Consider the following 13,853-nt stretch of genomic DNA (forward strand, 5'->3'; position numbering starts at 1 on the left):
TCAAAGAGGCATTGGAATCATCGAGAGGGGTTAAGTATTTTCGTGAGGCTTGAAGGTGTTGGTGATATCATCTGCGGGGCATACGGATACAAATCCCGCCAGGATGTCAAGCTCGTCACTCGAACCCCAAGCCTTGGGCAAGGTCCAGACTGGTCGTTGAATCGCATCTCTTGGCGGATTCCAGTTCGACATGAGTGCCAAGTCGTCCTAACCCTCTTCAGGATGAAGCTGTCATCCGAAACGTCAATCCCTGCTTCCAATGTGGGGCTGGTGCTCATCCTGAAACGAAACGGGTTGCGGGGCATCCGCAATAGACTTGATAATAAGTAGCATGAAGTTTGTCTTTCTCTGACAAACTGCAACCCGTGAGTCAACTGGTGATAAAAAGGTGGACTGAAGTGGATGAGATACCATAATATCGATGTCCTCTATGTAAAAATAAGACCGCACAACCCGAGGGAGAAGCCATATATTTGATATGTAGACGTAAAATGCGGGGTCATCCTTCCTGGCTTAGACACTTATACATTTGCCGTGTCAACCAGGAAGCGAGTAAACAAAACACCGCGACACGCATGAACAACAATAACCCATTGAAATCTTGATGACCCCTGACAATTTCCTAAACCAGACTTGACTGGCAACGCGTCGAACTTCACGCGCGGTGCAGCTTGTGGATGGGATGGGTAGGTAAGGTGGGGACGAGGCACCAAAGCTTATGGCAATACGGACTACGGAGTGTACATAGCCTGGAGTTACACAACCCACCACACCATGAACTGTTTAAATAGGCATTTTCAATTGGCTACCTAGCATCTTTGACCCCCCTCCCCGAGCTTTTGGCATCTTCCATCTGTTGTCGACGAGGTGCCTGCCAAGACATTGAAGTGCCCCTTCCCTGTGCATTCACCCTGCACTTTCCTGCATCCTGGAATCCTGGCCTTCCCACGTTCGGGACCCGCTCCCTTTATTTTCGACTCTTTTGGTCTCTGTTGGCTTCTTCTCTCCCAAACACCTCATCCTCTTTGCATCCACATTTCTTTCCAATCGACGCGTCCCAATCAGCAAATATGGCGCTTCAGGCTGCGTACAAGCAGTTTCTAGCTGCACCAACCCCGACTGTGCTCGCGCAAGACGCGTCTCTGCACTACATTACCTCGACGACGAGCTTCAACGGTCCCGATAGCATTATCAAGCACTTTTCGACCTTCCGCAACCAGAGCAAGAAGAAGAAGGAAGACGTGCTTTTCGTCATCGAGGGGCAGAACGCCGTGGTTCTGGAGGCTGAGCTTGTCATCGAATTTATTTCCAGCGGTGGCCCGTATCTGCCTGGATTGGACGACAACTTCCTTGCCGACCGGACTGTGTCTTTTGCCGTTACCCACATCGTCTTGTTCGATGCCGACGGCAAGATTCTCCAGATCCGCCAGAACTGGGACCAAGGGTCGCTGCTGAAGCAACTCGACGTTATTGGCAAGTCGGGTCGCAACTGGCCCATTCGCGATGGCAAGGACCAGGTCAGCTTGATTGCGAAATGCGTCAAGGGAGGCGGAGCTCCTGGGTTTACTACTGATCTTCCCATGCATAACCGCACCAAGTCGACCAACCCTCTCCGCGATCCTCACGCCTCCTTGGCTTTGTTCGCCCCGCGGGAGGAACAGGAAGAGGTTACCGTCGTCTCTCCCTATGCTGGCCGCAGACCTACCCAGCGTTCCTTTACCGAAATTCTGGGCGACGAGCCTGAGGAGCCCGCTTCCCCCAGCAACGGCCGCGAGCGTTCTGTGTCTCCAAGCAAGGCCAAGGCCGGGGTTAGCAAGAACTTCCAAGCTGTCCGCCTTTTTGACCGCGACGATGATACCGCCGAGGCCGACACGCCCGAGAACGGCAGATCGCCCGAACGTGTCATCCGCCCAAACCCAAAGAAGTACCAACACTTCGACTTTGATGACGGCCACTCTCAGGAGGCCCCGAAGCCCGCTCCTGCTCCCGCAAAGAGCTCCAAGCATGGTGCTTCGTGGGGCTTTGAGGATTTCGTAACGCCACAAAAGCCGACAGCATCCCGCACCTTGCACAAGGCCCGGGAAGCTCGCAATTGGTCTACTGAAGATGCCATTACTGAGGAGCAACCTGCCCCCAAGGCCCAGCAGGCCAAGGGCCGCATTACTGCCGAGGCTCACTTTGACTTTGTCGATGACGGTGAGACGCCAGCTGGCGGTCGGTTCCGCGGCCCACCCCGTGGTAGGGGTCAGAATGAAGGGCAGCACCTCTACGAAATGAACCTGTACAAGGAGGACGGCAGTGCGCCGACCCCAGGTCCTGCTCCTCTCGGCAATATTACAAACCAAGCCGGACGCCACAAGTCATTCGATCCTCACTTTGAGATGACGGACGAGTCTCCTCGGGATAGCAACGACGGCAAAGACAAGGCTGAGAAGCTCGGTGATGACAGGAAGAAGGCAGTGCGCATGATGGAGAGCAACTGGGAGACCTATGATGTTTCGCCCGCTGCCCTGAAGGAGAACAACAACCCCAATGGCAAGACGAGAGGAATTGTCACAGCCGGTGATGGCATGGGCAATAAGAAGGGCGGTTGGGGCTTGGCCGAGAAGAAAGAGCGCGGCATCAACACTGCTGGCGACGGGATGGGTGGCAGAAAGGGTGCTGGCCGCGGGTGGGCGCTGGGTGACGAGAGCGACGAGGACGCGCCAACTCAGCCCCAGAAAAAGGGCGGCCGTGGGCCTCCTGCCAAGGCGGAGAGCTTCTGGGACTTTTAAGAACGGATTTCGCATTTTTTTGATCATGATCAGTGCACTTTCATGACAAGAAAGACAGCTTGTACATCTACTGGGAGGTCCTTTTTACAGAGCATGCTCTGTTTCTTTTTTCTGTGTGAGGCTCGTCGATGTTTCCTGGCCGTTTTTGCCAGTTGAAGGAGTATCAAGAGCGTGGAGGGAAGGGTAATAAAAATGGAACCCTGGGATTTTTATGTTATGATTGATTGTTGTTATGCTTTGGCTGTCCTGGATGAGGATAGGAAGAAGGAACAGGGATATGTTTGTTAGGTTACCAGGTAGTGTAAACTGATTTCAACCGAAGAGAGACTTTTATTTGACTTGCCGGTGATGTTTTCTCTCAGGGTTAATGGCGTGCTGTTGCGAACTTGTTCAGATCAGTCTATAGACTATCTGCCACAACTAAGGAGAGGTTTCAGAAATTTGGGTTGGAGCAATTCGGAGTGTCTTTGAATGCTATATATTAAAAATAATCCAGCCACCCTCCTGAAAAGAGAACAACCCGCCATGTGTAAAATAACGTCAAGCTTTTATACGCGAGGCGCGAGCATCATATATCTCATTCCCCCTCATGCTCGCTGCCCTTTGCCCTTTCCTTTCCATATCAACACAAATACCTATAAACCCTCTTCCACCTCGGCATCCCTCTCAACTCCCTCTCCCTCTCCCACTCCAACTCCTGCTTCGTCAACAACGAAAAAACAGGCAAACCCCTTGCCCTCGCACCACCACCGCCGGCAGAATGACTGTTCCAGTACACCACCCCTGCCCTCCTCCTCCCCGTATCAAGATCGATATCCTCCAGCCTCACCACCTTGGTCCTAAACCAGATCTTGTATCCCGCCCAGAACAGGACAATGATCGGCACGCAACTGCACTGCAAAAAAACATTGTGCACCACGTCGCCCTGGTTGTTGATCGTCACCCCGCTGCCGTTTCCCGTCGGGACAGTCGGGACGACGCGGCGGGCTCCTTCGGGTGCGGTTGAAAACTCGTCGACCGCGTCTGGGTCGGGGAGAGTAGGGGGGATGGGCCAGGCGGCCGTCCAGAACTGGGCGATGAGCACCAATATGTTGAGAAACAGTCCGATCCAGGAGCCGGTTACACCTGCCTGGGAGAGGTAGGAGAGTTCGTCGAGTGAGTGCCCCTGGACGGCCCAGGCTTTCCGGAAGCGGATGTGCGCCAGGCAGATGGAGGCCCATGTGAAGATTGAGGAGAGGCCGGTGGCGGCCAGGAGCCAGTTGAGCACCTCGGAGGGTTGGTCCAGGTCGGCTAGGTACCCCAGTAGGCCAAAGGCGCTGACGATGAGGATTGATATAAGGGGACGCCCGCGGCGGTCGACGTACCCGAATATTTTGGGAGCTTGTCCCTGATCTGCGAGAGCGGCCAACGTCCGGGAGGAGCCGAACACGGCCGAGTTGCCCACGGATACCACCGCCACGAGGATCACCGCGTTCATGATACCAGGGAGGATGGCGATGCCAGCTGATTCGATCGCGATGACAAAAGGGGAGGAGGACGCATCGGCAAAAGATTCCGCTCCCAAGAGATCGGGGTGGTTGTAGGGAACCAAAAGCCCCACAAGCGCGAGAGAGATGAGATAAAACAGTGTGATCCGCCAAAAGATCTGCTTGATAGCCGTGGGGAGCGATTTCCTCGGGTTGACCGCTTCTGCAGCCGCCAAACCAACCAACTCGATCCCCGTAAAGGCAAACGCCGCCGTGACGAAGATGGTGCAGAACCCCTTGAACCCATTGTTGAACGCGCCGGGATCTTTCCAATACCTCCCTCCTATGTAGCCCTCGTCGGGGAACCCGCCTATGTTGATGACACATCCCAAGAGGATAAACCCTATAACGGCGATGACTTTCAGGATGGAGAAACAGAACTCTGCTTCGCCGTACCCTCTAACGCCGACGAGGTTTATCACCACGATGGCGACGAGGAAGACTGTGACAAAGACGGATCGATGGATGTCCTCCCTCCAGTAGTTGACCGTCATGCTTCCCGCAATGATCTCAAGCGGCAGACTAACCAGCCACTGGAGGGCGTAATTCCACCCCATCGAGAATCCCAGGGCCGGATCGAGGAAGCGGGTCGAGTAAGCCGAGAAACTGCCAGCGACGGGGAAGGCGACGGCGAGCTCGCCGAGCGCTTGCATGGTGCAGTAGAGCATGCCGCTGATGAAGGCATATGCCAACAGCATCGAGGCCGGGCCCCCAGCAGTGAGCGTCGAGCCCGACACGACAAAGAGGCCGGTTCCTGTTGCCCATCACACATTAGCCCCTATTCTATTTTTACACAACAACAAAAGAGAAACCATACCAACCGTCCCCCCCAAAGCAATCATCTGCAAATGCCTCCCCTTCAGCTCCCTCGAAAGCTGCGTATTCGCCGTGTTGACGTTAGCGGCGTGCAAATCAAAGTAATGCCCTCCAATATGCCTCTCCTTTTCCTCTCTACTACTACCACCACCACTATTACCACCTCCTCGCGAGCTACCCCCTGCTATTGTCGACGACCGTTTACTGCTTCCCACGCCGTGAACCACCGTTGCGGGTGTGATCCTCCTTCCGGGATCCCTCCGAAAGGAGTTAACCCAGCTCTGTACATAGTGCGAAGGTGGGTGCGAGTGGGCGGTGGTGCTGTTGCTGTCGTCGTCGTCTTCGGGGTAGCTAGAGAGGAAGTCACGGCGGAGGAGGCTGCTGCGTTGGCCACCGCTTATGTTGAGCGTTGTGGCGGTGGAGGGGTGTGGAGTGTTTGGTTTTGGCATTTTTGGCATTTGTTGGGTATATAAGGATATTAAAAGCCAACAAAAGAGAATTATGGTTGATTATGGAGAGACATGCTACGTCGAAGGGGGTGCCCAAGATAGAGTTGCGATGATGGCGTATGGGTCGCACATCGAGGTCCAAGAGGGAGGGGTGGGTGTACGATGGGAGCTTCTGACAATGTCTATTGGTGTTTGATGTTCAGGAAGAATATGAACAGCAGATGATCAACTCGATAGGTAGTGTGACGGTGCCGTGAGCTGTCAAAGCTTTGTGGCTATCTGCCGCGGAAGAATATTCCTCGTGATAAGCTCTTGTCTCGCTCCCAGGGAGAAATCTCGGGAATCCATATACAATCTCGGGAATCCATTTCTGCTCGAAAGAGTGAGAAGCCTTGAGGCGTTCCCCGTCTGTCAAGTTTCGCAGCATGCACACGCATTGAACCCTTTACCGTAATTGGCAACAAGGAGAAGCCCTGCCAGCAACAAGAATCCCTCGTGGGGTGCGAAAAAATGTCCATGTATGTTTCGGAGAGAGAAGAAAACCCCCGGATTCGCTGAGGAGGCATAACAACAGGCCGGTAGTTCAACCCTCAAAAGAACATGTGTGGATGATTTTCAGCAGGGATCCTACTAGCTACCCGCTGCAGCCGCTTTGGCGCCCGCTGTGGATTCTATGGAGAATTCTCCACCGATTCCCATCTCCATTGATTTCCATCTCCATCGGAGTTCAAGTGGGTTCTTCGCCATCCATCTCCTTAATGCCCTATCGCCCGTGCTGCCTCGTGCTTGTCCGTGCCACCCCGTGGAGCTTCCCCTAGCCACCTCATGACATAGCTTCCGCCGCATGAGATCTTGAACCATTGATCTCTATCTGTGCCATCGAGAGGAATCAAAAACCTGGGAGAAACAAGCCGCTTCAACTTCATACAACATAACGTATCACCGTATCTGTACAGTGTCAAGTGGATATATATAGGACCATCACCTCCGCTATCCTGCAACGCCTATCATGATCCAAAGAAAAAGAGAAACAGGTCGCCATCGATATCATTCACAGACTATTCCACAAGCTTCCCTGCCGCATCCCGAGGCTTCCTCTTCCACCCCGTGGAAAACAACGGCCCCATATCGAATCTTGGGAAAGGATGCGCCTCCGTATTGAAAACAATCTTGTCGAGCGGTAGTAGGTCATTCGGCGAGAACAGCAAGTAAAAGTACTTGAGCGTCTCCGCCAGCCAGAAACTCTCCATATTGTCTCTCGTCCGAGGAGGGATGATGTTGGCATTGGACAAGCTGGTGAACCCGCCGCCATCCTCGACCGCTGTGTAGTTCATAAAGCTCTTGAACATCTCCCAGCCCCAATCACGATACTTTTCCTCGCCGGTGATTCGCCACATGTAGAACAGACTCTCGACCGTCTCTGGGCGCTGCAGGTTATGACTGTCTTGCGGCTTCACGTCAAAATCCTTGCGCCACTCGGCCTCCGGATCGGGGTCGAATTCGGCGGGCGCCTGGTGGTGAGCCGATGCCGGAAGTGGTTCCTTGGGCAGGTTGAAGTAAGTAATCTCAGCGGCAAGGCCGGTCGCCATGTACTTGTACATGCCCCAGCACGTGTGCATAAGTTCCCGTGCGAGCTGCATATCGGCCTCATTCTTGTCGGTCCATGTGGGCAAGCCCCTGGCCTCCTTTTCGGTCAGCCCACCCGTGGCCGCCAGAGCAATTGTTCCGGGCATAAAGCAGACGAGGTGGTCCATCTTGGGTGAAAGTTCATTGCTCAACCCGCTTGGGCGCTCGCCAATGATGGTAAACTGTGACGGCTCCGTGTAAGTGATCAGGTGTTTCCGGACGCCCTGCAGCGCCTCATCCCACATCTCCTGATAAATTGGCTCCTTCTTGTTGGTCTGCAAATACTGCTTGATGAGATATTCGTAGTACGAGTCGCCACGACTGCCCAATCTGATGTTCTCGCCATGAAATTTGCCCGTTGTAGCAAAGATGAAAATGGGCACCAATCCATCCTGAGCGCCATTGTCGTCCACCAGCTGGATGACCTTCTCCGCCTTGTCCCAGAAATCCTTCTCGCCCGTTAGTTTCGCGAGATACTTGAACTCGAGCTGCAGAGTCGTTGTCTCGGCCGTGGATGAAGCACCCGAGTCAGCATGTGAAATAATGCCCTTAAACTCTTTCAAGTTGACACTGGCGTATGGAATCCCAGAAGGCGAATCAAACGCAGCCATCAGTCTGTCAGCCAAGTCCTTCGCCTTCTCCAAGTACAAATCCTCCCCAGGCTTCCCAGGGTCGTCATCTGAAATGGGCGCCAACTGTGGAAACGTGGTCGAGAGGTAATGCGCCGAAAGTAACCCTCCCAACATGCGAATCGTCGTCTCAAACGTGTTCACATACTCATCCTGCTCCCACGTCAAATCCTTTGCTAACCACTCCCTTGCATGCGATAACCGGCTGGTCAAGTTCATCAACATGAGCGTATCCAACGAATCAATGATAATCCACCCCAACCCCTTCGGCACCATCTGCTTCCCCGTCTTGGACTCCGGATGAAACTCGTCCATCCCCCAAGCATACCTCTCATACGCATCCCAACTCAACTCCATAGCCTCCACCACCCTCTCCCTCCTCTTCAACCAATTCGCCCTACTCCTCCCCGTATCCTGTCCCCACCACCCCCATCCGCTCACAACTGCACCCTCCTGCTCCCCAGAAAACACACCCGACCACCAAACTAACCCAGCCACAACAAGCAACAACAACCCCAACGTCCTCTTCCTCCTAGGTCTCAATCCCCCTCCTCCCCCACCATACCCGCCCCGTCCTGGGGGGTACATATACGGCTTATCTTTATACATCGGCAACGCAGCACGATTGCCCCCCGAAATGATATCTTGCACCCCGCTCAAAATATTCCCCGGCTTGCTATTCTTGTTTGTAGCCGCGGCCCATAAGCGGTCTTCGTACTGGCGTTGTGGGTTGCTAAAGGAAGGGACATTTTTGGGTATCGAGAAGGAAGACATATCCTCTTCTTCTTGATCTCCAACGCCCGGTTCGGAGGAGAATCGTATCTCGGTTGTGTTCGTAGGTGTGTTCGTTGTCGGCAAAAGGGAGGTACTAGCTTCCAGCACCTCGCTCGCCTTGTCGCGAAGGCGCTCGGTCTCAGCGGCGGCGGTTCGGATTACGTTTTGGAGGGTGGTGGTGATGTTACTGGTGTCGTGGGCGGTGGTGTTTCTCTTTGGTCTCCAGTTGGCAGTGGGATCCCGATTCAGACCGCGGATGTTAAATGGGTCTCGAACGTTCATAGGCAAATGATCAATTCGTTGTGTAAGTAATAAGCGCGGTGGTGGTAGTGGTGGTGGTGGCGGTTGCTATCAATAGGTGCCGTTGGTTTGAGATGTGGTGGTGTGTGAGCTGAGACTTCTTTCAGGAATAAAGTAGGTAGGAAAGAAAGAGACAAAACTGCATGTACACAGGGAAGAGCAATATGTACAAGAGCAAGACGAGAATCCACACCAAAAAGACACACGCACACCCTTCGTCCCGTCCGTTCTTTTTGGCCAGCAATGTGGCTCTTTCCCCGGGTGGCAGGTCAGACGGTGGGCAGGAATGCTGCTGACCGGAAGACAGGAACACTTGGAGCTTTCTTGGGATTATATGCAGTCAAAAAGATGCCAGCAAAGTCGATTGGCTGGAGCTGACAACGGCGGGCATATCTTGGTTGCATGCGACTGTTGTGTGGGGTTCTAACAACAGATCGTGGCCGGTCGATCAGTGCGCCGAGTCTTGGCGTCTGAAAAGGACAGCTATGTTTGATGCCGGCAGCCGATATCGTCACTTTCCGTGGATGATTAAGGTTTGTGATACTGGTGGTTGCTTGCTGTTCAAGCTCTTCTTTTTATATGTTTTAATGTTCTCTAATTTCATGAACAGTCGCTTTGATGAGCTTTTGTCTCCAGGGGATCATGACTAAATGCCAAGAAATTGTTTGTCAGACCCATCCTTCACCAAATGGCAAACGGCAAACGGCAAATGGACTTGGCAAGGACGGTAGCAAAGTGTTTAAACCCTAGCCTTGGGATTTCTTGGGTATGCGCAATAATCCATGAAGCACTTGAGCGTTGAGGTGAGGTGAGGCTCGAGGGAAGGTGTAAGTGAAAGAAGGCTTATCTAATCGTCATGCTCTTGCCCAGTTATCGAGGCTACCGTTTGACCCAATTAGGTTTAAGTAGTTAGGCATGGTTTGCTCTTTCCACTCGCATCAACTCGATAAACGGAGCCTTTGAAGAAACCCAAACAGAGTCACCATGAGAAAATCATCCGAGTTCCAGAACTACCCCTTCCTGACAGGCGAAGAGTTCGCCGAAGCGTGCCACCACCTGGATAGGAGATACTGCCAAGCTACCTTGGGTCCCGTACGGAGAAAATGGAAACTCAGAACATGTAACGCACTCAACACAGCTTTCGGCCTAGGACCAGAAAACAACACATATGTCCAAATAGTTCGACCACTGGAAGGAGAGCTAGACGATGGGGACCTATCAAACATATTTGACAGTCTTTCATTTCAAAGCAGCGACGACATGGTGGACAGCAAGATGGTGGAGGCCGAGGATGCTGATGAGGTACGTTCCATAGCTTTGGAACCGTGCTTTGTACTCACACTCTCCCAGGCTGTGTTCCACAAGAAGCCAAAGTCGACGGCAACTGCTGGGCAGGTCGTGTATGAAATACATCTCCACCCAACATATCAAGCGCCCTGTTTGTGGTTCAGTCTACACAACCTCCCCGTTGATGAGCAAGCTTTCAACATCGATACTGTCTTTCGACGTCTCGTACCAGACCAGTACAAAGATGGACTCCGCAGTGCTGGGGAAATTGGTGGCATCTCGGCCGACGTATGTCTTTTTTTCATTATGCTGTCAAGAATATGGTTAACTAGGCGATTCTGCGTCTGATCGAAAGGTCCTAGACTAACACAAACCATTTTGCAGCATCACCCAGTTACAGGGCTCCCCAGTTTTTTTATACATCCTTGTCTTCTTGGTGAAGCAATGTCAACATTTGACTGCTCCAAGGAGGACTATCTCATGGTATGGTTGGGCCTTGTGGGGGGTTGTGTCGGCCTTTGGGTTCCGTCAGAGATGGCAATCGAATCGCAGTAGGCTGAGCCCAAGGAGCTGTGCCCCAACATATCCTCGCTGTATTATGCCAACCTGGCGGGTATCATTCATCGTCGCTATCATCCTCCAGTTCCATCTCTGCATCCGAGTCGCTCTCTTCTTCTTTCTTCTCCTCTTCCCTTGGCCGTTTTGTCCCGCGCGTTTCAGCAGCGGCGTCAGGCATGGCATGATCAGACGCGGATGGCTTGGGGGGAAGACCGCGGGAGGTCACATTTGCAGACGCCCCTGGTAGAGGAGCGTTGAAGATGCTCTGCTGGAGGTCGGTAACCTCGACCTGGGCTGCCGTCGAAGCTGCAGGTGGTTTGAAAGTACCGTCGAGCTTGGCGATGATGTTGGACTTGGACTTTGCATAGGAGATTTTCTGTTTCGAGTTAGTATATACCCAAAAATGAAAGACAAGAACTACCTACCAGCTCCCGTCCAAAAAACTCGAACCCATTCAACGACCGCATGGCCTGCGTGGCCGTCTGAATATCTTTGTACACGATGTGAGCCTGGCCGCGCATCTTCATTGTCTTGAGCGCCACCACATCTAATACGGCACCATATGTCGAGAATAGCATGTAGAGTGCTGTCCTAAGGTCCTCCTTCTGAATCTTGTTGGATGGGAGGTTCGTGACATAGAGGGTTTGGTTTGGCGGCACTGAAGCGACCTTGGCTGGGAGGCCAGGAGGGAGTGCGCGTGTAGCCATCGTCGGTTTTCAGTATTTGTAGCTTCTTGTGCTTCGGAAACAACACAAGTATCGGGGTTGTCTGAATTGGCGCAAACAATTCGCGATTTGTGGACGGAGGCACTGAAGGTGTTGTTGATATTTAAGTCGATGGATGCATTAAAGGTGACCTGAAATTTGGAGGCGCCAGACACCAAACACCAGAATCCTACGCGCCACCCCTAGGCGTGTGGCTAGCCATTGGTCAGGGCGCCTCATCCCGCCAGCCCCACCAGTTACGCAACAGCTTCCCCTGACCAAGGTCAACTCCACCATCATCCAACCAGCAACTCCAGTCAGTACTAGGTATCATCTTCGTTAACTCTAGCGGTAGTAGAGAGCTACTCCTACCGTACAAACATCAACACCATGTCGGCCCCCGAAGTCCACCACCTTTTCCACAATCCCATTGCGGATCACTCGTTCTCAGCTGACCGCCAAACGCTGGCCATTGCGCGCGACACCACTGTCGAGCTCTACGGAAGGGTCGGGAATAGCTTCAAACTCAAGGATGAGCTCAAGGGCCACGACAAGACTGTGACCAGCATTGATATTGCCCCCAACTCAGGACGCATTGTTACCTGCTCTCAGGGCAAGTTACTTGACCATCTCCGACAACAACTCCAACTGACCTCTCACGCACAGATCGCAATGCCCTTGTGTGGGAACCTACCCCCCAAGGCTATAAGCCGACCCTCGTCCTCCTGCGCATCAACCGAGCTGCCACCTTTGTACGCTGGTCGCCGAACGAGACCAAGTTTGCGGTTGGATCTGGTGACAGACTGATCGCGATCTGCTATTTCGAGGAGGAAAATGACTGGTGGGTCTCGAAGCACTTGAAGAAGCCAATTCGCAGTACCATCACCACTGTCGCATGGCATCCCAATTCGGTCCTTCTTGCCGCTGGCTCTACCGATGCCCATGCGCGCGTCTTGTCCAGCTTCATCAAGGGCGTCGACGCCAGGCCAGAGCCCACCGCCTGGGGTGAGAGATTGCCCTTCAACACCATCTGTGGCGAGTACTTGAACAATTCGGCTGGTTGGATTCACTCAGTGGCTTTCTCCCCCAGCGGAGATGCTCTTGCCTTTGCCGCGCATGACAGCAGCATCACTGTTGTGTATCCAAGCGCCCCTGAGCAGCCGCCCAGGGCTGTTGTCACCATCAACACACAGCTGCTCCCCTTTATGAGCCTCATCTGGAATGGAGAGGCTGAGATCATTGCCGCCGGATATGACTGCGAGGCTTTCCGGTTCAAGGGTGGTCTTAATGGCTGGCAGCTGAGCGGAACGATTGAGGCCAAGAGCCGCCCTGGTCTTGGTGATGCCCGGGAAGAGTCCGCGCTCAACATGTTCAAGCAGATGGATCTGAAGGGCAAGGTCAAAGATGACACCCAGCTCAAGACAGTCCATCAAAACACCGTCACAATGCTGCGTCCCTACGAAACTTCTGGTGATGCCGTTGCTAAGTTTAGTTGTAAGTCTTGTAAGGATTCTGTCAGCTATCACTTTTACTAACAACGAGATACAGCAAGCGGCGTGGACGGGCGCCTTGTTATTTGGAACGTTTAAATGATAGATGATCTAGAAAGATGCACCAATCGGATCACGGTGCTGTTTGCCGTTTGAGACACACACTTGACCTCGTCTTTACTACGGTAGCCTGCGTGAACTGGTGGAAGCGCGCATGAACCCGATTGGTAGCTTAAAGGTACTTGTTGAAGCCTTCAAGGTCCCTTGTCTGTAGAATCTTAGTTGTTATAAGAACAAGAGCGTTGGATTTCTTCAAGAGTGCCTTTGGACCATCTTCATCCTGCTTTTCCTCTCTTCCCTCTATCTGCCCAGCGACATGCCCAAGATGAGCGCCAGCAAACCCCAAGAGCCGTCGCCGAGCAGCTTCATCTACACTTCTAGCTCCAGCGCGGTATCAGACTGCATCACCGTGGCAGCAGACGATGACGGAATACAGGCCCGCTCCTCTGAGCCACAGGCAGTCACTGGCCTAGTCATATTCAATACAATTCACTGGAGACCCAACCCTCGTTCGCTCAGCCCTCCAGGCGTGCGGGTCATCGAACTACCAGATTCTGACTCTGGTGAACAAGACCATGAGCATACCAAGTTGCTTCGCGACTACAAAGCCGGATCTGTCAGCCCGCTGAGTCTTCCGCCTCAGCCACAGCTCCAACAACACACCCCTGTCCGAACTGTGGACACCGACTATCCTTCTCAGTTGATGAGCTATGATGCCGCCGCCATGGAAGACACCGACGACGAGGACCACTACCCCGAACGATTTGCTCTATCCCCCAATCTGCTTCCCCAGGGCCCTACTTCTGATCATGGCTCCTCTCCAAAGTCATCAGCCAGCAGCACAACAAGGTCTTTTTGCA

General features: G+C 53.2%; 6 protein-coding genes across 6 annotated transcripts; 3 read left to right on the forward strand and 3 right to left on the reverse strand.

Moving 5' to 3' along the window:
* Window positions 1-1,070: 1,070 nt before the first annotated feature.
* Window positions 1,071-2,774, forward strand: QC763_107160 (uncharacterized protein; the record flags this gene model as incomplete). Its single annotated transcript, XM_062907300.1, has 1 exon — window positions 1,071-2,774. The coding sequence occupies one exon, from the start codon at window positions 1,071-1,073 to the stop codon at window positions 2,772-2,774; it is 1,704 nt and encodes a 567-aa protein (XP_062770233.1).
* Window positions 2,775-3,219: 445 nt separating this feature from the next.
* HIP1_1 (histidine permease) lies at window positions 3,220-5,574 on the reverse strand (the record flags this gene model as incomplete). The annotated part of the gene is made up of 2 exons (XM_062907301.1): window positions 3,220-5,054; window positions 5,118-5,574. 2 exons carry the CDS (start codon window positions 5,572-5,574, stop codon window positions 3,397-3,399), a joined length of 2,115 nt encoding a protein of 704 aa, XP_062770234.1. The 3' UTR covers window positions 3,220-3,396.
* Window positions 5,575-6,623: 1,049 nt separating this feature from the next.
* Window positions 6,624-8,876, reverse strand: MNS1 (mannosyl-oligosaccharide alpha-1,2-mannosidase; the record flags this gene model as incomplete). Its single annotated transcript, XM_062905178.1, has 1 exon — window positions 6,624-8,876. One exon carries the CDS (start codon window positions 8,874-8,876, stop codon window positions 6,624-6,626), a length of 2,253 nt encoding a protein of 750 aa, XP_062770235.1.
* An 897-nt stretch (window positions 8,877-9,773) lies between these two features.
* On the forward strand, window positions 9,774-11,117 carry QC763_0008710 (uncharacterized protein). The gene is made up of 3 exons (XM_062905179.1): window positions 9,774-10,196; window positions 10,245-10,469; window positions 10,566-11,117. The coding sequence occupies exons 1-3, from the start codon at window positions 10,102-10,104 to the stop codon at window positions 10,984-10,986; spliced, it is 741 nt and encodes a 246-aa protein (XP_062770236.1). The 5' UTR covers window positions 9,774-10,101; the 3' UTR covers window positions 10,987-11,117.
* On the reverse strand, window positions 10,157-11,590 carry QC763_0008720 (uncharacterized protein). The gene is made up of 2 exons (XM_062905180.1): window positions 11,165-11,590; window positions 10,157-11,115 (listed from the first exon to the last, which is right to left on the reverse strand). Exons 1-2 carry the CDS (start codon window positions 11,444-11,446, stop codon window positions 10,798-10,800), a joined length of 600 nt encoding a protein of 199 aa, XP_062770237.1. The 5' UTR covers window positions 11,447-11,590; the 3' UTR covers window positions 10,157-10,797.
* Window positions 11,591-11,833: 243 nt separating this feature from the next.
* On the forward strand, window positions 11,834-13,032 carry arc1 (ARP2/3 actin-organizing complex subunit Sop2; the record flags this gene model as incomplete). Its single annotated transcript, XM_062907302.1, has 3 exons — window positions 11,834-12,056; window positions 12,110-12,937; window positions 12,992-13,032. The coding sequence occupies 3 exons, from the start codon at window positions 11,834-11,836 to the stop codon at window positions 13,030-13,032; spliced, it is 1,092 nt and encodes a 363-aa protein (XP_062770238.1).
* Between the last annotated feature and the right edge of the window lie 821 nt (window positions 13,033-13,853).

This window comes from Podospora pseudopauciseta, chromosome 1, assembly GCF_035222475.1.
Source record: "Podospora pseudopauciseta strain CBS 411.78 chromosome 1, whole genome shotgun sequence".
Classification (NCBI taxonomy): Eukaryota; Fungi; Ascomycota; class Sordariomycetes; order Sordariales; family Podosporaceae; genus Podospora; species Podospora pseudopauciseta.